The following is a 20583-nucleotide window of genomic DNA, read 5'->3' as shown; positions in this document are numbered from 1 at the left end:
CACCTTCAGGAAGCTGGTGATTCTGAGTTGAGAGTCCCCTTGTGAGGAATACATGGAGAAAAAAGTAATGTAGCAAGTACAGAGCTTGAGCTACCATAGGCACTCTGAGTCTCTGAGTCTGCAGAGTAAATGAATACAATGTAATGCACTGCTGATGACCAGCAAGCTGATTTTTCCGTGTTTGTTTCAATAAGTATCTGGGTCCTAGGCCTCATGATTGTGATTGTTGCTAACCACCTTTGCAGGAGTGGCTACATTAGAAACATCTCCCTGGGTGTTAGGCTGGCAGCAAACTTTGGGGAGTGGTAAGAACAGGAAGTTAATTCTCTGACTCCTAGGACACTCCTCTCTATGCTTGGGGAAGGAACTTCCTGTAAGCAAGGCTTGAGGCTTGCTCTCGCCTTCGTCAGCAGCCCTCCTCAATCTTCTCCAAACTCCCGTCCCCAGGCCACACAGATTCTCCTCGAGAGCCCTGTAAGGACATTGGTAAAATGTCACTGCCTTCAGGACACACTACGGGTGAGTCGGCCAGCATGAGGCTGGAGTCTCAGGTCTCCACAGGGCAAAAGGGACTGAGCCCCCTTCCCCACCTTACCCTAACCCACATGACACCCAGCCAATCTCCCTTTAGATGGGGGTGGGCAGTGGCAAGGGTCCAGGCCTGAGTCTTGTGGCCTTCTCAGGGCCAGGGTTTGAGGTATGAGGAGGGTCACCTGAGGCAGGGGTTGGTAAAAATTAACATTCCTTGGATGTACACTAGAGGTGGTAGTGGGGCAGGGAATACATCTTTAATCTTCACACTAACCATTCAAGGTAGATTGTATTACCTCCCACCCCAGCCCCAGAAATTTATCAAGGCTAGCCTTATGGCCTAGCATATGACTTATTCTGGAATGTTCCATGTGAAGGTTTTCTGTGCAGTGTTCTATGTCATTTAAGCAAACTTATTACTCATGCCATTTAAATCTTCTATATGTAGCTGAATTTTTGTCGGATAGTTTTATCTGTTACTCAGAGAGGTGTGTTAAATTCCCACATCACAGTGGTTTTAACTATTTCTCTATTTACTTAGATCAGTTTTTGCTTTGTATCTAAACATAGATTGGTCCATGTTAAGACATGCATACAAATTTAGAATTTCTTTTTTTTGTATAACTTGAAACTTTATTTTTAAAGTATTCTGAAATTTTTTCAATAATTTTAACCAGCACTTACTTCCCTTAAGCACACACACATTTTTATCTTACAATTATAAGCCCTATTGCAGTACAAAACAAAAAACAATAATTCTACTAAATTAGCCAGCCAATCAAACTATGTCCGTAAATAATCATGTTACAGCCTAGAATCAAACAAAAAATTCTTCTAGTTCTCTTTAAAGATATTTATCATTTATTTTTTCATAAAACCAAAGTAATTGATCCAACAATACTAACAGTTCTAGCATGCAACAGACCATCTAATATCTAATGTTTAATCTTCTTCTTTTTTTTTTTTTTTTTGTGATGGAGTCTTGCTGTGTCGCCCAGGCTGGAGTGCAGTGGCACAATCTCGGCTCACTGCGAGCTCTGCCTCCCGGGTTCACGCCATTCTCCTGCCTCAGCCTCCCGAGTAGCTGGGACTACAGGCGTCCGCCACCATGCCTGGCTAATTTTTTGTATTTTTAGTAGAGACGGGGTTTCACGGTGTTAGCCAGGATGGTCTCGATCTCCTGACCTCGTGATCCACCTGTCTCGGCCTCCCAAAGTGCTGGGATTACAGTCATGAGCCACCGCGCCCGGCCTAATCTTCTTAACATGTGTATTTTCATTCCTATAAAGTTTCCTTAAGAAGCTTGCAATAATAATAAAGGTAAATAAGTACAGTTGTCCCTTGGTATCCATGGGGTATTGGTTCCAGGACCCCCCCTACCCTGCCCACCCACAGATACCAAAAATCCAAGTATACTCAAGTCCCTTACATAAAGTGGCATACTTGCATATAACCAGCGCACATCCTCCTGCATACTTTATCTCTAGACTAATGCCTAATGGAATGTAAATGCTATTTAAATAACAGTTATATTGTATTTTTTATTTGTATTATTTTTATATTTTTCTCTCCTATTATTTTTGATCTGCAATTGGTTTAATTCACAGAGGCAGAGTCCGTGGATACGGAGGACCAACTGTGTTTTGTTATAGGTACTTCAAATAGCACTTCAGTACATCTTTGACAAAATTTTTACAATATTCCAACTTTCAATATGAAACAGCTTAAAAAGGCATGGGTCAAAAATAAAGTATAGTAGCATCACTTAGGCAAATAAAGCCTCATAATCATACAAACACAACACTGTTAGGACTCTCCCTGTTTAGGTTGGGAAAAAGAGTATATAAAACATTTCCTTCAAATAAAATTACATAAATTGCTTAGAAAAATGCCAAAATCAATAATTTCAGACATAATAAGGAGAAAACCTTGAACATTATTGGAAAATATAAACTAGCTATTCCTTGCTTTTGTGTAACAGATGAGTTCTTGAAAAGTTTTGTATTAAGCAAATTCTGTAAACCACTATCTTGCTTGCACTGGAAGAACATATCCCAAGGAAACCTAAGAGAAAGTGTTCTTTAAAGCATGTGATTCTCCTCTGTTTTTGTTGGCTGTCTCTACGTAATAAACAGGCACACTTCTACGTCATTGGGTGTTTTACTCAGACTGCCATGTTTCATCTCTGTAAATTAAACCCAAGTTACTTAAAAATCACCTGTGGTAAAAGAAGCAAGCAGATCACCCCCACCTTCTATCCCTCCCGCCTCCCCCTGCCCCAAAAGGGAGTTCTCAGATTATGATGCAAATTTTACAATTGTTCTTTTATCCACATTCTCAATAGAGGATTTTCCACTATATTTAAGTATGGTAGGATAATTACTCACCTGTTCCTCTTTTCAGCTTAGAAACATAATGGTTAATTCCATTTATTGCTAGAAAATGTCATTCCTGAAGATTTTATAAACAAAGGCAAAGGTGAAGGACAATTTGTCATTATGAAATAAGTCCTTTGTAGTTTAGAATATTTCCCAAATCATAACAGTTCTATTTGGAATGATACCCACAACTCTACAAGCATCTTATCCCTCTACAGGAATGACTACCTTACTAATCAAAATAAAAATTTAACAAGGATCAAAATAAAATTATTTAGCATTAGACTCTTGCAAAAATAAAAACTAAAACTAGACCTAGTCATTGCCATTTGATCAAACTTAGAACAGGCTTAAATAATAGGACCACTCCATTAAAGAGGCATAAAAAGAAAAGTTTACTAAAATAAATGTTAAAGTCTTATGGAGATGAAGATCTCTAGAATAGAGTCTTAAATCTATGACTACTGCTATAATTAATGAGCAAATGAATGACTTGAAATTATTCCTCTGAAAAGACAAAACTGCATACATATTATGAAAAAGACTATGGCACTTGGAAAATATTCCTGGTAAATAAACATGGTAAATGTATATGGATACATCCTAGCCTCTTGCCTACTTTTAAATTATTTTGAGAAAGATGTCACTCGCTGGGAAAAAAAAAGAAAAAAAAACCTTAATCACCTGAAGAAGTGAAATGACCACATAGTCCTAAAAATAAATAGCTTTGAAAAGACCAATGAAAAAATACTATAATTTTCTCATCCATTTTCACCTTTAGTGCCTCTGTAGTTCTTTAAATTTACAAAAAAATTCCAATGCAATTTGAGCCACATGTGGACAAAATTATGCTTTCATATGAAATGTAAGATAAATGAAGTATAGCAGGGATATGTGCTGCAGCTAAAAGCCAATTTTTGCCTCTCGGTCTTTTGAGTATATATAAAAAGAGATGGCATGTCTTAAGGAATAATTCCTTTAAAAAATGAATGAGACTAAATTATTTATACAGCATCATGAATTTATATTTTTCAGTACAGACACAGCATATGTTTACAATATTAAAATGCCTACTTTATAGCATCAAATCATGTTCTTGCCTCTAAAAATTAATTTGGCTGTTTCTAAAACATTGTATTAATTTTCTATGTATTTTACCTCCTTACTATGCAGGACAAACAAATGCCTGTGAAACCATTCAATTTAATGCAGGCCTCTTGATAAAAACGCATTTTAAATAATACAGGCTTTAAAAATAAGATCACCAGAGACCACAATTGTTAGTGGTTGTGACAGTTTACATAACCGAATCCAAGGCAACCACTTTCTCTCGTGGTCGTTCTTTAAATTGAGTAAGTTGATGTCTCTTCCAGTGAGGAGCCTGTCGGAATGTTTTGCCACAAACTGAGCATTCAAATAGTTTCTGCCCTGCATGAATTAGGTAGTGTTTTTCCAGTTTAGATGGAGATCAGAAACTCCTAGCACAAACACTGCGTCGGTACAGGAAGACATCATTTTTCTCCTGATGTTCTGAATAACTGCAAAAAGGATGGCTTTGCTCTGATTCCAAAAGTACATTAGGAAGACAGGGCTGCCTGGTGCTACCAGGAATAAAATCCTGTGAGTCTGCCTTAACTCCTGACATTTGATCTGACTCTGAGACCTCGTATTTTTGAACACCAGGAGCCTGACATTGTTGGGAATCATTATAGTTAACATTATTACGTGGATGATTAGAAAGATTGTTCAAGTTTCCAAATTCTACTTGGCAAAGGGATGCATAAGGACTCTTTTCATTATGAATCTGTTCATGTCTTTTTAAGTGAGCTGACTGTCTAAAAGATTTCCTACAAATATTACAGCAAAAAGGCCTCTGTCCAGTATGAACTAAATAGTGTCTTTTTAGTTTGGATACAGAAGGAAATACCTTCTCACATTTGTCACAGGGACATATCTTATGTCTAGTACGTATGTTTTCCCTTGGAACTGAAAAACCACACTGAAGTACCTCACAGTTATTAAAGAATTCCTCACCTGATGAGCCACAGATTGACAAGTCTTTCTTATTCACTGAATTATCAATGCTTAATAAGTTTGCTGTAGTAAGGATACCTTTCATTTTTTTCCCACATTTTGGTTCTGGAACTGCTTTTGCCAAGAAAATCGCAAAGTCAATGTTTTTTTTTATTGCCAATTGTTTTATATGTTCCATGTTTGCCAAGAGAACCCACAAATGTTCTTTGGGTTTGTTCAGAGCACGGCTCACCAGAAATATGATCACAATTTTTCAAGAAACTCTTTTTAAATACTTTTTTCTAGGATCAAAAGTTATCTAATTTTTTACTCCTAACACGTTTAAGCTTGGCCAATATTTTTTTTAACAATGGTTTTATAGTTGTAGCTTCTTTTGAACCTGCTTGGAATTTTGCCACCTCTAGCAGGAAAACACATGTGTTCATTGAGAATCTGCTGTGATTCAAAACATTTTCACACTTTGGATATTGAAAAGGGACAATATAAATTGAGTGGACATAAAGTAGATTATTCTACTCAGATTCACCAATATCACCATTTTCAAAACCACCCTGATTTGCATTTAACTTATTAGGCAGGGGGCAATATTCTGTATGCCTTTTCTTTAATAAAAGAGCCCCAAAAGCCTTATTCCTAGTATGTATTTGTTTATGCTTCAGAAGTTTGCTTTGAATCTTAAAACCTTTTTGACAAAAACAACATTGAAAAGGTCTTCTGAATGTGTAAGTTGGTGGATTTTTAAGTGAGGTGACTGTCAAAAAGATTTACTACACGAGAGACATTTAAAAGGCCTCTGACCAGTATGAATAAGTATATGCCTATCCAGTTTTGACTGTGATGGAAACATCTTGCCACAGATTGTATATGCATGAATATTCTTTCTTCTCTTCATGCTATATGTGGGATCGGACTTAGAGCACGGGTGTAATGCCCATCTTTCCTCTGGTAAAAGTATTATACACTCCATATGTTGACTTTTCTTGTTTGGCCTCCAGCAGTCTTCTGACCTGTTTAACATTATTCTGATAGGTTTCATTGTGAAGTTGTTGGTGCTTCACAAATGTCTTCAGATTTTTTAAGTGGCGCTGACAAACACTACATTTAAAAGGCAGATTATGAGTTAGCTGATGCCTCTCCAGATGAACTAGTTGTCTAAAGGTTTTATGACACACATCACATTCAAATGGCTTTTGACCAGTATGAATGAGATAGTGCCTAGCTAATTTTTATGGTGTTTCAAAGTGCTTGAAGCAAATATTGCAAATATATGGCCTGTTTCTAGGTACTTTGTTGGCTACCACACACTGTTGAATCTTTAGCATTTTTAAATAGTTTTCAGGCATCATATTCTTCAGTGATGTAGTCTGATGAGCTCCATAGTGTTCCTACACCAGTGTTGCCTCAAGGCTGAAAGCCTGTTGATTTTCTTGTCTTGACTAGTACCATTAAAACGATGTGAGGATTTCACGAAAGTAGGCGAACAAGAAATGAAAGACCTTAGCGGAATTGAGGCAGGTCTGACCCTCCCTGGGAGTCTCTCCACTTCTCAATCGGGTTTCTGAAGTCTTCCTCACACACCTGGAGCTGGCGAGGGCCCAGGAGCCACCCACCTCAGGCCCAGGTGCCATGAAGGCAGTGCGCGCACCTGCTTTCTTAATATCTTCTTGTTGATGTGAACCTTTATCATTATGAGTTCTTTTCTCTAGTATTTCTTAAAGTATATATTTTCTCTTATTAATATGGTTACATAAGCTTTCAGTCAGTCAGTGTGTAAATGGTATGAATCGTGCCATTTTTCTTATTTTCAAATATTCTGTATTATTAAATTTTACATGTTTTTTTTTTCAGGATAATTTGATGGAATTTTTTATCTAGTGTGATACTCTGTGCCTTTTAATTTAGAATACTTAAGTTTAATTTCTTTTAATGAAAATATAGGTATGATTTGGTTTAAATAGACCGTATTACTATATATTTATTTTTGCCTGTTTTAAGTTCTTTTTCCACACCTCTCCTTTGAAATGATTAATAGTTTTAACTATTAAATTTTTATCTCATTTGGCTAGAAAGTGAAACTTTCTGCCATTGTTGTAGTGTTTATCCTTAGGATTACAATATATATCTTTGCCCTATCACAATCCAGTGTAAATTAGTTCTGCACTGGAGTGCAGTGGCGGGATTTCGGCTCACTACAAGCTCTGCCTCCCGGGTCCACGCCATTCTCCTGCCTCAGCCTCCTGAGTAGCTGGGACCACAGGCGCCCGCCACCACCCCCCGCTAATTTTTTTGTATTTTTAGTAGAGATGGGGTTTCACGGTGTTAGCCAGGATGGTCTCGATCTCCTGACCTCATGATCCGCCCATCTCGGCCTCCCAAAGTGCTGGGATTACAGGCGTGAGCCACCGCCAGCCAGCTAATTTTAAAAAAAAATAATTTTGTAGAGGCCGGGCACGGTGGCCGACACCTGTAATCCCAGCAGTTTGAGAGGCCAAGGTGGGCGGATTACTTGAGGTCTGGAATTTGAGACCAGCCTGGCCTGGAGGTCTGGAATTTGAGTCCCAGAAATAAGGAGAGGGAACAGTGGAGAAGTAGTGTTAGATATGCTTACCAAATCTTTCTTTCTTTTTTTTTTTTTTTTTTTTTGACAGAGTCTCGCTTTGTCGCCCAGGCTGGAGTGCAGTGGTGCGATCTTGGCTCACTGCAAGCTCTGCCTCCTGGGCTCACGCCACTCTCCTGCCTCAGCCTCCCGAGTAGCTGGGACTACAGGCGCCCGCCATCACGCCCGGCTAATTTTTTGTATTTTTAGTAGAGAGGGTGTTTCACCATGTTAGCCAGCATGGTCTCCATCTTCTGACCTCGTGATACACCTACCTCGGCTTCCCAAAGTGCTGGGATTACAGGCAAGAGCCAACGCGCCCGGCTGCGCTTACCACATCTTTTTAAATTCTCTCTTTCACTCTTTTGGTAATTAATTCCATAATTATGTCTCTCCAAGATTCATTCTGGATATTTTCTTCAGCAATGTTTTCATTTATCTGATTCTTCTTTGAGGCAGGGAACTTGCCTTTGACCCTTGAGCCATAATAGCAAACTTTTAGGGTAGATTTTATTATTCTCCAATTAGAGGTGGGAATTTAGGGTTACAGATGATAAGCAATTTGTTCCATGTTACCCAGCCTGAAAAGGGCAGAGCAAGGACTATCATCATAGATTAGTATCACCTAAACCCAAACCCTTTCTGCTGTGCTTATTTTCTCCTTGGCTGTTAATGTTCCCCAACTCTCATCTCCCAGGAGGTGAAACCACAGTGAAGTCTTTCAACTTTTTTTGGCACTGTGATATATTTCTTTCTAGATTATAAAAATCACCAGCCTGGGCAACACAGAGAGACCCCATCTCTAAAAAAAAAAAATTAGCCAGATGTGGTGGCACATGCCTGTAGTCCCAGCTACTTGGGAGGCTGAGGTGGGAGGATTTCTTAAGCCATAGAGGACAAGGCCACAGTGAGTGATGATCATGCCACTGCACTACAGCCTGGGCAGTAGAGCCAGATCCTGACTCTAAATAAATAAATATCAGTGAATTTTTTCATTATCCATTATATTTTCCCAAGATTTTTTTCTGGTATTCTAAGTGTTGATGTGCTGTTCTTAATTTAAGGTCACACTGATCAAGTTGTTCAAAGAAGAGCAAGATGTTGGGATATTTACCAAAGGAGATTTAGCAGTAGGTCTGAACCTGTCAATCCTGGCATGCATTCTTCATCCCATCAGCAGCAAGATGGAGATGCAGCAATGCATGGTGCCCACATGGACTCTCCAGTAAGATAGTAAGTGACCAGTAGTCAGTATGGCTGGAATGTACCGGCCAGTGAAATACATAACTCTGTAGCTGAATATGTCATTCTTTCCAACTTGACAGAGAGAGGAATGACAGAACTCAATTAATGGTTGATTTAACTTCATTGTAGCCCTGGTATCAGTGGATCAAATGTGTATAAAATACTTTCGGAGCATATGTGAACTACCTTTTCTCCACTTGCTCACAGCACTCCCTATGCTATTTCACCCTATAATCGGAAAGGCAGTTTTCGTAAACAAGACCAAACCCACGTTAACATGGAGAGAGAGCAAAAACCTCCAGAGAGAAGAATGGAGGGGAACATGCCGGATGGGACCTTAGGGAGCTGGTTCAAGATCACAGTGAGTGTCCTGGCAAAGTGGATCTAATGTTCAGAAGGAGAACAGGGGGAATTGTGTTGGATTTGTGTAGACACTAGATACTTTTGTAAGGGCAGGAAAGTATGTAATCTGTCCTTTATTACTAGGAGTTAACATCCTAGATCATCTTAAGAGTAAATTCAGAGAAGCAATGTAAGGGGAACAGACTGACTGCAGAGAGAGCGGAAGAGGTCGTTTACAATCAAAGGAGGAAATGAATGCTAAGGAGATAGAGTATCTCCACACCAGATGCTTCAGTTTAGCTCAAACTAAGTGTGTGAGGGGTTGAATTAGTGGGGTCCTTGTCAAAGGGGCAGGCCTGGTCTGCCTTAGGTAGACTCTTGTGGGACTTTATAAAAGAAAGCTCATATTAAACATCTTAAATTGATTATTTTAAGAAAACTATTTGAATAGTAAGAAAGGGTATTTAGGAAATCCATGTTTGGTTAGAAATAATAGATATTAGAAATAATGAAAGAAATAATAATGAAATACATAAGTTAGCAATAATGGATGTTGTCCTATCTTAAACTATTTTAAAGTCTGAAAGGAACATATTTGGGTCCACTTTTAACGTTTAATTCCATTATGTCAGTCTCCTTTCCTCACTCATTCTTTCTTTCACTCATAGGTTCCCTTCGGCATAAAATACAATGAGAAGTGGCTGCTGAATTTGATTCAGAATGAATGCAGTGTACCCTTCGTCCCAGTTGAGGTAAGAAAGGACCGTGAGGCAGACGAGAGAAAACAGGACAGGTTGGGGGCTGGATGAGCAGAGACTCTGGCCTCATATTTCATTTCTCTTGCAACTCTCCCTATAGTTTCACTATGAAAACATGCATGCCAGCTTCTTTGTGGAGAATGCCAGCATCGCCTATGCACTGAAGAATGTCAGTGGCAAGATTTGGGATGAGGATAATGAAAAGGTGTGTGTCAAATGAATGACCAGGGCTAGCATCGAGCAAGAGGGCAGGGCAAGGGTAAGGTCTTGCTTGATCTTGGGGGTCAGAGTTCCTAGTGTTTACTCAGCCCCTCTTGGGTTCTCTGCAGATATCAATCTTTGTGAACCCTGCTGGTATACCCCACTTTGTGCACAGGGAGCTAAAGTCAGAAAAGGTGGAGCAGATAAAGGTAACACAGGCTCACGGCAAGTTGTTCACACAAAGCCAGACCCACTGCTTCTTCCCCACCTACTGCCCCCTTCACCACCTCAACTTCAGAGCCTCTGAAACCCATCTCTAACTCTGCAGCTGGCCATGAACCAACAGTGTGATGTCTCCCAGGAAGCTCTTGATATCCAGAGACTCCCATTTTACCCAGGTATGGCTGAGAAAGTAATTCTATGGTAGATGAGGGCAGAGGTGTCTGTGTGAGATGGAGACTTACGGTTGGCAACTTGGGGAGGGGTTAGTGCTGATGCTGTACCAGGCGGGTCCCTCTCAGACTTCTGATTTTCTCCTCTCTGCTTTCTGGAGACATGGTGAACCGTGATACTAAGATGGCATCGAATCCTAGAAAGTGCATGGCTGCCTCCCTGGACGTCCATGAAGAGAACATACCTACGGTGAGGCCTTAGGCTCATGCTGGGATTGAGGGTGAAGGTGGAAGAGATTAGCTAGGAGGCTAATTGGTCTAAGATATCCCCTGTTGGGGGCCTTCACTCTTAATTCTTAATTCATTCCTCCCCATAGCTTTTGCCCTTGAACCCAAACAGCAACAAAGCCTACCAGATGCTTGACATTATGCCAAAGGCCCCCAACATTAACAAGCTGAATTTCTTGAAAAATAAAATGAGGTGTAATACTCAGATAGTTCTTTGAAGAAAAAGGGGGAGGAGGGTTCATTAGGGTAGTGACAAGAGGCAAGGAAGTGGATTTGTTGGCAAGGGAGGAGACTGAGGGTGCAGGGCCCTCCAGCTGCTCTTTCCTGGGTCTACGTGGTTCTTCTGCATAATTGCAGGTGACGTCTGCAGGGGAGATGGACAAGTGGAAAGGGATAGAGCCGGGAGAGAAGTGTGCGGACAGAAGCCCAGTGTGCACGACCTTCTTGGATACCTCCAGCAACATAAAGTCAGTTGTACCCTCTGTCACCACCTGGGACCATGACCTGTGTTTGATAGTGCCCTTCTGCAGGAGGAGGCAGCACTAGTCTTCTGGGAGGACCACAGACCCTCTCCTTCCCCCTCACCCCACTCCTCTCTCTGTGTCACTCATTCATCTGTGCTTAGACGTCTCCTTTCCTTCCTCTGACATGGTCCCCTTTTCACCTGCTTTGGGATGTGTTTCCCACCTGTCTCCACCCAGCCTCCTCTAGCGTGCCCTCTGTGAGTGTGCTCCAGGAAGCGGGGCTCCCCCACTTCCCCAGGACCAGCAGTATTCACGTGCTGGTGCCCTGGACCGAGAAGAGTCCTTTAGTCCAGGGCCTCATGCTGAGACAGGCCTTCCTGCCTCCATGCTGAGATGGGGCTTCCCTCCTCCGTCCCGAGAGGGGTTCTCCTTCTCTTGCTCCAAAAAGGTCCCCTCTCCTGTCCCAGGCTGGCATGGGGGCTTCCCTGCCCCATACTGAGGGCCGAGGCCCTGGGTGGCTGCTGTCATGCCATCTCTTCCTCTGGCCAATGCTAGGAGCTGGGCCCTCCTTGGGGAGAAACCTGGGTTTCCTGAGTCAAGGGACCAGAAGCGGGCCACATTCCTGAGGCAGGAGTGGAAGGCAGAGGGCAGAGGAGGTTGAGGAGACAGAAGGACAGGCCTCTCAGGGCACTGCCCCTCCTTCCCTCCACACCTCACATCATCCTGCCTGGGTCCTCAGAGGAGCCCTGGGTAGCCTGAGACGGGTAGCATTCCTCCGTCAAGGCGTCAGCACAGAGGGGCACAGGAGTCAGGGACCATCAGAAGAGAATGCAGTGGTCGGGAGAGGGGGTCCCCAGACTCTGAACCCCATGCTGAGCTGGGGCTTGACCCTTCACTTCTCCCGGGAGAATGTCTCCTGTCCCCGTGGCTGCTCTGTTTCCCATGCCCAGCTCAGACTGAGCTCACACAGGTGAGAAAGGCTCCAGCTGCATCCAGTGGGCCCCAGCCCAACAGGCGCATGTTTTCCTTTCCTGCCTTGGTCCCCAGGGCCAGCTGGGGCCAGTGAGGGAAAGGGCTGCAGCAGGGGAGCCCTTTTCTTCTCTCTTCCCCCCTGAACTCCACCACCACGGTAGAGCATCTTTCCCTTCCCTTTGCTTTGCATCCTGTTTCTCCATTGTCTCTCCTCTCATATGTCTCACCTGTCTCTCCCTCCCCTACCTTCACCCCGTTTCTGCCATCATTCCCCTGCCTTCCCCTTCTGCCTCCTGAGCCTGCGTCACTCACCTCCCTGTCCCAGCATCCTGGGCCATCCCTAAGAGCTGACCTGGTCTTGGCCAGGGCCAGGCCAGGCAGACTGACGGACATCCAGTGAGGTAGCAGAGCCCTGGGCTCCCACCCCATTTCCTACTCCCTGCAGAGCCTTCAGTGGGGACTTGGACAAAGGTGAGAGAGGGATGGAGGGAGGGGAAGAAAGTCCTGAAGCCTGGGCTCCCAATGCTGCCCAGGGCTGCAGAGGCAGGAACTTCGGAGTGTAGGTGGACACACTGCACTGTGTCTCTGACGTAGGTGTGATTGCTCCCATGAGAAGGACAGCTCCACAGTTTCACTTACCGTTGTCCATTTTGTTTTGATTTTCGGCAGCTCCATCCTGGAATTGTTCCCCAAAGTATTATGCCTGGTAAGTGTATTCCTTGATCATTGACTTTCCTAATTGGGACTGATGCTGCCCCCAACTGCCCCAAACCCCTTTAGATATTGTCCCAGTTACATTTTTGGAGCTAACCCTTAAACCTCAAGGGAGTGGGAGAAGGGAATACGGACCCATGTGGGAACTTGGCAGAGCCTGTGGAGCTTCTTCACACAGGTTCACAACAGGCTTCAGGTGGCGGCAATCCCGACTGTAGTCTTGCCCACGTAATTTCCAGAACGCTTTCACACCTGATTTCTGATCTCACCCTCTCCTGGGTCTATCCTTTTCCGTAATTTTCTGTGCCACCTCCCTAGTTTGCACTACTGACTTCCTCTTGCCTTCCCCAGGATGGCCAGCAGTCACCCAGAGCAACTTTATGTGGTACTGAAGCCCACAAGAGGTTACCAACCTGTAAGGTGAGAAGAGAGGATCCAGCAGGGTGGTGCATGAGGAAGGGGGGGTACCATCTGTGGTCCTGGGGACTCTTTATTCCAGGGAAGCTTCTTTGGATCTGAGATGTTGAAGAATCTGGTCCTGCAATTCCTGCAGCAGTAAGTATCCCTGGGAATCTGAGGCAAGAGAAGGCTAGGTCAGATGAATTTACCCAAGTACAAGTCTGCCTACAGTGAGACTTTCAAGACTCATTTGGCACCTAGGCCACAGAGATAGCCTGTCCTCACTGGTCTCCAACAGGTATTACTTGATCTATGACTCTGGAGATCGACAGGGTCTCCTTAGTGCTTACCACGATGAGGCCTGCTTCTCCCTGAGCATTCCCTTCAATCCTGAGGACTCAGCCCCGTGAGTATCACAGCTCCGACCCTGGTCCAGGGCCATGTGAATCCCCTGCAGAAAGACACCAGCTCCTGGAGATGCCTGCACTGGCCAGACCACCCACTCCTGCTCCTCTTTTTCTTCTAGGAGCAGGTTCTGCAAGTTCTTCAAGGATAGCAGGAATATAAAAATTCTCAAGGACCCCTGTAAGTGTGTGATGGAGAAGACTGGGCAGGGTAAGGGGGTGTGACAGGAACAATCACACAACTGGGGTGTGGCAGCCCCCCAAATCCTTGCTTCTCTTCTCCTCTACAGACCTTCGGGGGGAGCTGCTGAAGCACACAAAACTTGATATTGTGGACTCCCTCAGTGTGTTGCCTAAGACTCAGCATGACCTCAACTCCTTCCTGGTGGACATGTGGTACCAGACGGTGAGCACCTGCTTCCTCCCTTGGGCAGGCCCAGAAAGCCAGAGGTGGGTAGGAGGTTAAGGGGGATCCTGAGCACCTGAGATCTTCCCTTTCAGGAATGGATGCTCTGCTTTTCTGTCAATGGGGTGTTCAAGGAAGGTGAGTGTCTGTAGAGTCCCTTCCCCAGATCCCCCACTCCTCCCTCCCCCTGGCTGGGCTCCATCTCAGAACTCCCCCAGCTTCCCTCATTTTGTTCCTTTCCTTCTTCTTGTTCCCTCCGTGTTTTCCCACCCCAACTCTGCCCACAAACCACCCTGATCTGACCTAGGCCCATGCCTGTCTGCCCTGCACAGCTCAGGCGTGCGTTAAGCACACAGACTGTGTAGTCTGACAGCTCTCATCCCAGGTCTTTACTCTGAACTTGTGCTAGTTACTTAACCCTTCAGTTTCCTCATTTGCAGAATGGGGCTAATAATAACCCATCTCTTGGGCTACTGTGAAATAGGAATTAAGTGAACTTGTGGTTTTCACAGGGCCCCACACATGATAGGGGCCCTATCACTGGGAGCGGATTATTCCTGTTGTTGCCCTCCCCATTCCTACCACATCCGCCTCACTCCAAGTGAACAACTGTCCTGGTCTGGCCCCCTTCTGTGTGAGTGTCAAGCAAGACTCTGATTGGGGATCACCATGTGAGCACGTAAAGCCTGTGCAACTCTAAGGCAATGTTGTTTGTTGCCTTTGAAGTGGAAGGACAGTCTCAGGGTTCTGTTCTCGCCTTCACCCGGACCTTCATTGCTACCCCTGGCAGCAGTTCCAGGTTAGTGCTGTGTTGTGGGTGGGAGCACCCATCCCAACCTGGGGCCAGTGGTGTGGGAATGTGGTGGTGCAGTCCTCGGGGTGTTCTCAATGTTGTAAAAAACCGACAGTCTAGTTAAGAGTATGGGCCAGGAGCAGTGGCTCACGCCTGTAATCCCAGTATTTTAGGAAGCTGAATGTGGAAGGATTGCTTGAGCCCGAGAGTTTGAGACCAGCCTAGGCAACACAGTGAGACCATGTCTCTACAAAAAAACTAAAAATTAGCTGGGTGTGGTGGTGTGCATCTATCATCCTGCCATTCAGGAAGTTGAGGTGGAAGGATCTTGAGCCCAGGAGGTTGAGGCTGCAGTGAGCCTAGATCACATCACTGCACTCCAGCCTGAGTGAGACCCTGTATTGAAAAGTTTTTTAAATGTGTGGCCTCTGGAGTCAGAGTATGAGTTCTTTCCTGATGCAATACTCACTGTGACTTTGGTCAAGGCATGTGACCTCTTTGTAATTCAGAATCTTCCTTTGAAACTGGTGATTACAGTGTCCACTCCCTTGGGCTATTGTAAAGGGCAAATGTGAGTGTAAAACCATCCTTGGGTTGTAGGTAAACCTACAAAACTGGTGAAGCATGTAGGTAATCTCTCCAAAGGTGGGCTCTGTGGAAGGTTTAGAGGGTACCAGCCAAAAAGCTAGGAGGGAGGCACAGTAGAGGTATCGAAGAAATCAGGTTGCTGAACAGTAGGAAAAAGATCCTTGTAGCGGGTGGGGAGGTGTCCTTCTCTCCGGCTACCTGATGGCCCATTTTTCCTCCAGTCTGTGCATCGTGAATGACGAGCTCTTTGTGCGGGATACCAGCCACCAAGGGACCCAGAGTGCCTTGTTCACCCTAGTGCCCACAGCCTTCTCCAGCTCCGTGCCTGCCTTCTCCCAGGAGCAGCAGAAAATGGTGCAGGTTTTCTCTGCCCAGTCTGGGGGATGAACTACCAGTTGCCTCAGAAGTGAGTGCTGGGCCGGGCGCGGTGGCTCACGCCTGTAATCCCAGCACTTTGGGAGGCCGAGGCGGGCGAATCACGAGGTCAGGAGATTGAGACCATCCTGGCTAACATGGTGAAACCCCGTCTCTACCAAAAATAGAAAAAAAAATTAGCTGGGCGTGGTGGCGGGCGCCTGTAGTCCCAGCTACTTGGGAGGCTGAGGCAGGAGAATGGCGTGAACCCAGGAGGCGGAGCTCGCAGTGAGCAGAGATTGCTCCACTCCACTCCAGCCTGGGCAACAGAGCAAGACTCCGTCTCGAAAAAAAAAAAAAAAAAAAAGGAGTGAGTGCTGGGTGTGTATGGTGATTAGTGATTGGTATGCACTGGGAGGAGCAGGGGAGTGAATAATGGGAACTTGCAGATAGTTGGCTTTGCTTCTTTATTTCACTCAGTATCATACTGTACATTTCCCTCTTGATACATATTCAGCTACCTAGTTATTTTGAACAGGTATACAGTACTTCTCTGAATTCTGTCAATTGAGAAAAATGATGAGACAAGTCTCAATCATTTTAGGAGGTTTATTTGCCAAAGTTAAGGACATGTGCCCGGGAGACAGGTCTATGCCTTTCAAAGATGATTTTGAGGACTCCAGATTTAAAGGGGAAAGGGTAGGATATTGAGAAGTACACAATTTTCATGTAAGGGGGAGGGTAGGGAAAGATAGTTACTCATGCCTTTGTCTGGCTCAGTGAATCTGCATTTTTTTATATAAGATGACATAGAGAAAATGGGGCGGGGGAACAATCAGATACGCATTTGTGTCTGGTGGACGGGGGGGGGCGGTGACTGTATCTGTAAAGATAAGCTATCAATTTACATTGTCATGGTGAAATTTTAACAGAAACACCTTACGGCAAAGATGTTGCAGCTCATGAGGAATTTCCTTGCGGACAAAATATGGGGGAGGCGTGTAGCTTTTCATCTTATAGCCATCTTATTTAGGAACCAAAAGGGGAGGCAGGTTTGCATGACCCAGTTCCCAGCTTCACTTTTACCTTTAGCTTAGTGATTTTGGGACCCCAAGATTTATTTTCCTTTCACAGTTCCATGGATCCTGTTCCTTTGTTGGTAGACATTTGGCTTTTCACAGGGTTCCTTCTGCTGCAATAAATTCCAGAAAACACAGACATGTTTCTGTTGCATAGATTAAGAAATGGCATTGTATTGTCAGAGTGTCTGCACTTGGGTCCTAATGGATGTTACCTGTCCTTCCTCCACCACAGCTGCCTTCGTAACAACCAGTGTGACTACGTCAGAGCTCCTCATGTTCTTGCATGGCCCAAGGTGAGGTCTAGGAATTCAGGCCAAGTGAGCAGAGGTTGGGTGGCCTGGGGATTGAACTTGGGCTTCCGGTTCTGCTGATCTCCCAGCTCCCTCCTGCACTTCCTCTCGGCCAAGGGCAAGATCCTAGAGAAGGCCCTCACACAGACTGACCTAGGATCCTGAAAACAAAGCCCTAAGAGGAAATCCTTAAGTGTCATAATCTTCAGCCTCATCATCTTCCCTGTATTTTTGTTCCAATAGATGTATTTCCCTGTGACTGAACCAGGAGATCTGGCTGGGGCTAAGAAGCCGAAGCCCAACTCACAGGGCTGACTCTCATCCTTCCAAAGGGGCCAGTTGTTCTGTGCACTTGTCCACCCCTGTTACCCCCAGGATCTCTGTTCCTTTTCACAATAAAGAATGGTGTCTTGTTATGTCAAATCCCTGCAAAATCCATTTGAGTCAGGCATTATTATCTCTGTTCTATGGAAAAGGAAAGGGATATTCAAAGAGAATGAGTAATTCCTGGGAAATCCTAGAGTCGAGTCTCAAATCTTGGACCCACCCTTAGGATAGAGCTGTACTCCAGAGGGCCATGTGGCTTCAAAGGTGGAGAGTGCTCTTTAACCCTGTTAAGCCTGGAGGCTAATGTTCTATGTCCCTAGTGCATCAAGTAAGATATTTTTTATGCAGAGAACGTTATTACTTTCTTAGCCATACGAATCTATTCAAATTTAAAACAACCCATTTGGGGAAAAATAGCATTAAAGAATGCACGAAAACCTGGGAAGAAAAAATTGCCCACATATATGATGGACATAGGATTAATAGCCTTCATATATAGAGAAATCAGTAGAGAGAAGGGAAAGTGATATCAATCTCAAATCGTTATAAAAAGCAATTGCGGCTGGGCACGGTGGCTCAAGCCTGTAATCCCAGCACTTTGGGAGGCTGAGGCAGGCAGATCACTTGTCAGGTGTTCGAGACCAGCCTGACCAAAATGGTGAAACCTTGTCTCTACTAAAACTACAAAAATTAGCCGGGTATGGTGATGCATGCCTGTAGTCCCAGCTACTCGGGAGGCTGAGGCAGGAGAATCACTTGAACCCAGGAAACGGAGGTTGCACTGAGCTGAGATTGCACTACTGTACTCCAGCCTGGGTGACAGAGCAAGACCCTGTCTCCAAAATAATAATAATAATTTAAAAATAAAAAAAAAGCAATTGCAATGGCCCCCCAAAATCTATGAAAAGCGATCCAACCATAATAACTACAAAAACATAACTGCAGTCGTTGAGATAAGATGGTAATTTAGAAGAAAAAGCTAAAAACTTATTTTCAGAAAAATAACATTGTGTGTGTGCACGCACATGTGCATGTGGGGAATTGTGTCTGTATTGATGTAGTAGTTTCCTAGAGCTGCCATAATAAAGTACCACAAACTAGGTGGTTTAAAACTGCACAGATTTCTTTTCTCACAGTTCTGGAGGCCAGAAATCCAAAATCAAGGTGCCAGTAGAGCCATGCTCCATCCAAAGGCTCTGGTGGAGAATCCTTCCTTGCCTCTTCCAGCTTCTGGTTGCTGCTGATTTTTAGCTTGTGGCAGCATAACTGGTATCTCTGCCTCCATCTTCACATTGTCTTTTTTTCAGGGTCTTCTTTCCCTTTCAAAGTCACTCACTGGATTTATAGTTCACCCTAATCCAGGGTAATTTCATATCTAGATCCCTACATTAATATCCACAAAGATGTTTATTCCAAATAAAGTCCCATTCTGAAGTTCCAGGTGGACATATCTTTTGGAGGCCATTCTTCAACCTCCTACATTGTGCCCTCTGGCCCCTGAAAATTCCTATCCATCTAATGTGAAAAATACATTCACCCCATCCCACCATATCCAAAAGTTAATGCATTCTGGTATCAACTGTAAGTCAAATATCCTGTCTAAATACCCTCAACTCAAAAAGTCCCAAATCTCACCATCTAAATCAGGTTATGAGTGAAATCTGATCTATGAACCATGTAGGGGCAAAATTCCTTTCCATCTGTGGACTTGTAAAACCAGAAAACAAGCTACCTGCTTCCAAAATTCATTGGCAGGACAGGTATAGAATACACATCCCCATTCTGAAGGGGAGAATATGAAATAATAAAAGCAGTCACTGATTCAAGCATGTTTGAAACCTAGCAGGGTTTTGCTGGGCGCGGTGGCTCAAACCTATAATCCCAGCACTTTGGGTGGCCGAGGCAGGTGGATCACTTGAGGTCTGGAATTTTAGACCAGCCTGACCAACATGGTGAAACCCTGTCTCTACTAAAAATACAAAAATCAGCCAGGCGTGGTGGCAGGCGCCTGTAATCCCAGCTACTCGGGAGGCTGAGGCAGGAGAATTGCTTGAACCCCAGGAGGTGGAGGTTGCACTGAGCCAAAATCACACCACTGCACTTCAGCCTGGGCGACAGAGTGAGATTCTGCCTCAAAAAAACAAAAAACAGAAACCTGGCCGGGTTTCAAGGCCTGAGAATTACCCTCTGTGGCTTGATGCTTTATTGTCTGGGCCGCAAAGGCATCACTACTCTACTGGCGTCCTCCTCTGTATCCATGGCTCTGCCCTCTGAGTCATTCTTCCTTTATCTTAAAGGATGTCAGATGTTAACGGTCAAGTAACTCTATCATCCTTTTTACTGCCTGTAGAATCCTAGATGTCTGATAGCTTTCTTTCATTTTTCCCTTTTTTTGTTTTCTTCAGGTCAAACTGGCAGTCTTTTTAGTGGTATAACATTCTTCTGAAAAAACCTTGTGGGTCTCCTGTGTGTGTCAAAGGGATCCATGCCATCAGACAAGAGGGTTATCCACAGATCCTTTCTGGATACTGTATATTTTTCCTCGATTCAGCTGAGAGGATTGATTGGATTTATTAATCACACATTAAATGTCTTTAGCAAAAGGTATCCAGCTACACTCTTGGCTCTTTATCCAAAACACACTTAAAATCTTTCATGTGTTTATTGCTACTTGTATATCTTCTTTGGAGAAATGTCTAAGTCCTTTGCCCATTTTTGAATTGGGTTGTTTTCTGTTGTTGTTTTTGCTGAGTTGTAGGAGTTCTTTATATTTTCTAGATATTAATCTCTTATCAGATACATGATTTGAAAATATTTTCCCGTTTCATTCCATTGCTACATCCTCTGATGCACAAAAGTCTTTCATTTTGATGTAGTACAATTTATCTGTTATTTTCTTTTGTTTCCTTTTCTTCTAGTGTCATATCCAAGAAATCATTGTGAAATCCAATATTATGAGGCTTGTCCCTGTGTCTTCTGCTAAGAGTTTCATGCTTTTAGCTCTTATATTTTGGTCTTTCATCCA

The 20583-nt window shown here is 43.9% G+C and overlaps 1 protein-coding gene and 1 pseudogene across 2 annotated transcripts; one reads left to right on the top strand and one right to left on the bottom strand.

Moving 5' to 3' along the window:
- The first annotated feature begins 336 nt into the window (after positions 1 to 336).
- On the top strand, positions 337 to 18764 carry NXF3 (nuclear RNA export factor 3). Of its 2 annotated transcripts, XM_003819617.4 has the most exons (20): positions 337 to 519; positions 8604 to 8772; positions 8992 to 9145; positions 9795 to 9878; positions 9985 to 10089; positions 10214 to 10294; positions 10414 to 10483; positions 10639 to 10727; positions 11123 to 11232; positions 12871 to 12907; positions 13267 to 13335; positions 13415 to 13470; positions 13613 to 13720; positions 13841 to 13899; positions 14009 to 14124; positions 14220 to 14262; positions 14851 to 14923; positions 15727 to 15859; positions 17174 to 17234; positions 17475 to 18764. In XM_003819617.4, the coding sequence occupies exons 1-19, from the start codon at positions 492 to 494 to the stop codon at positions 17183 to 17185; spliced, it is 1596 nt and encodes a 531-aa protein (XP_003819665.1). In that variant the 5' UTR covers positions 337 to 491; the 3' UTR covers positions 17186 to 17234; positions 17475 to 18764. The 2 variants fall into 2 exon arrangements, with proteins under 2 accessions (XP_003819665.1, XP_034806160.1); XM_034950269.2 differs by lacking the exons at positions 17174 to 17234; positions 17475 to 18764 and having other exon boundaries at positions 365 to 519; positions 15727 to 16587.
- On the bottom strand, positions 4147 to 6289 carry LOC100988037 (zinc finger protein 770-like; annotated as a pseudogene).
- Positions 18765 to 20583: the final 1819 nt, after the last annotated feature.

Source organism: Pan paniscus, chromosome X, assembly GCF_029289425.2.
Source record: "Pan paniscus chromosome X, NHGRI_mPanPan1-v2.0_pri, whole genome shotgun sequence".
Classification (NCBI taxonomy): domain Eukaryota; kingdom Metazoa; phylum Chordata; class Mammalia; order Primates; family Hominidae; genus Pan; species Pan paniscus.
This window is presented reverse-complemented; position numbering and strand designations above follow the sequence as displayed.

Excerpts from the sequence above, each read along its gene's own strand:
- NXF3 (XM_034950269.2), top strand. The coding sequence starts at position 492 with ATGTCACTGCCTTCAGGACACACTACGG. Across the intron at positions 13,336-13,414 it reads AGAGGTTACCAACCTGTAAG|GGAAGCTTCTTTGGATCTGA; the intron begins GTGAGAAGAGAG and ends TCTTTATTCCAG. Across the intron at positions 14,263-14,850 it reads CAATGGGGTGTTCAAGGAAG|TGGAAGGACAGTCTCAGGGT; the intron begins GTGAGTGTCTGT and ends TTGCCTTTGAAG.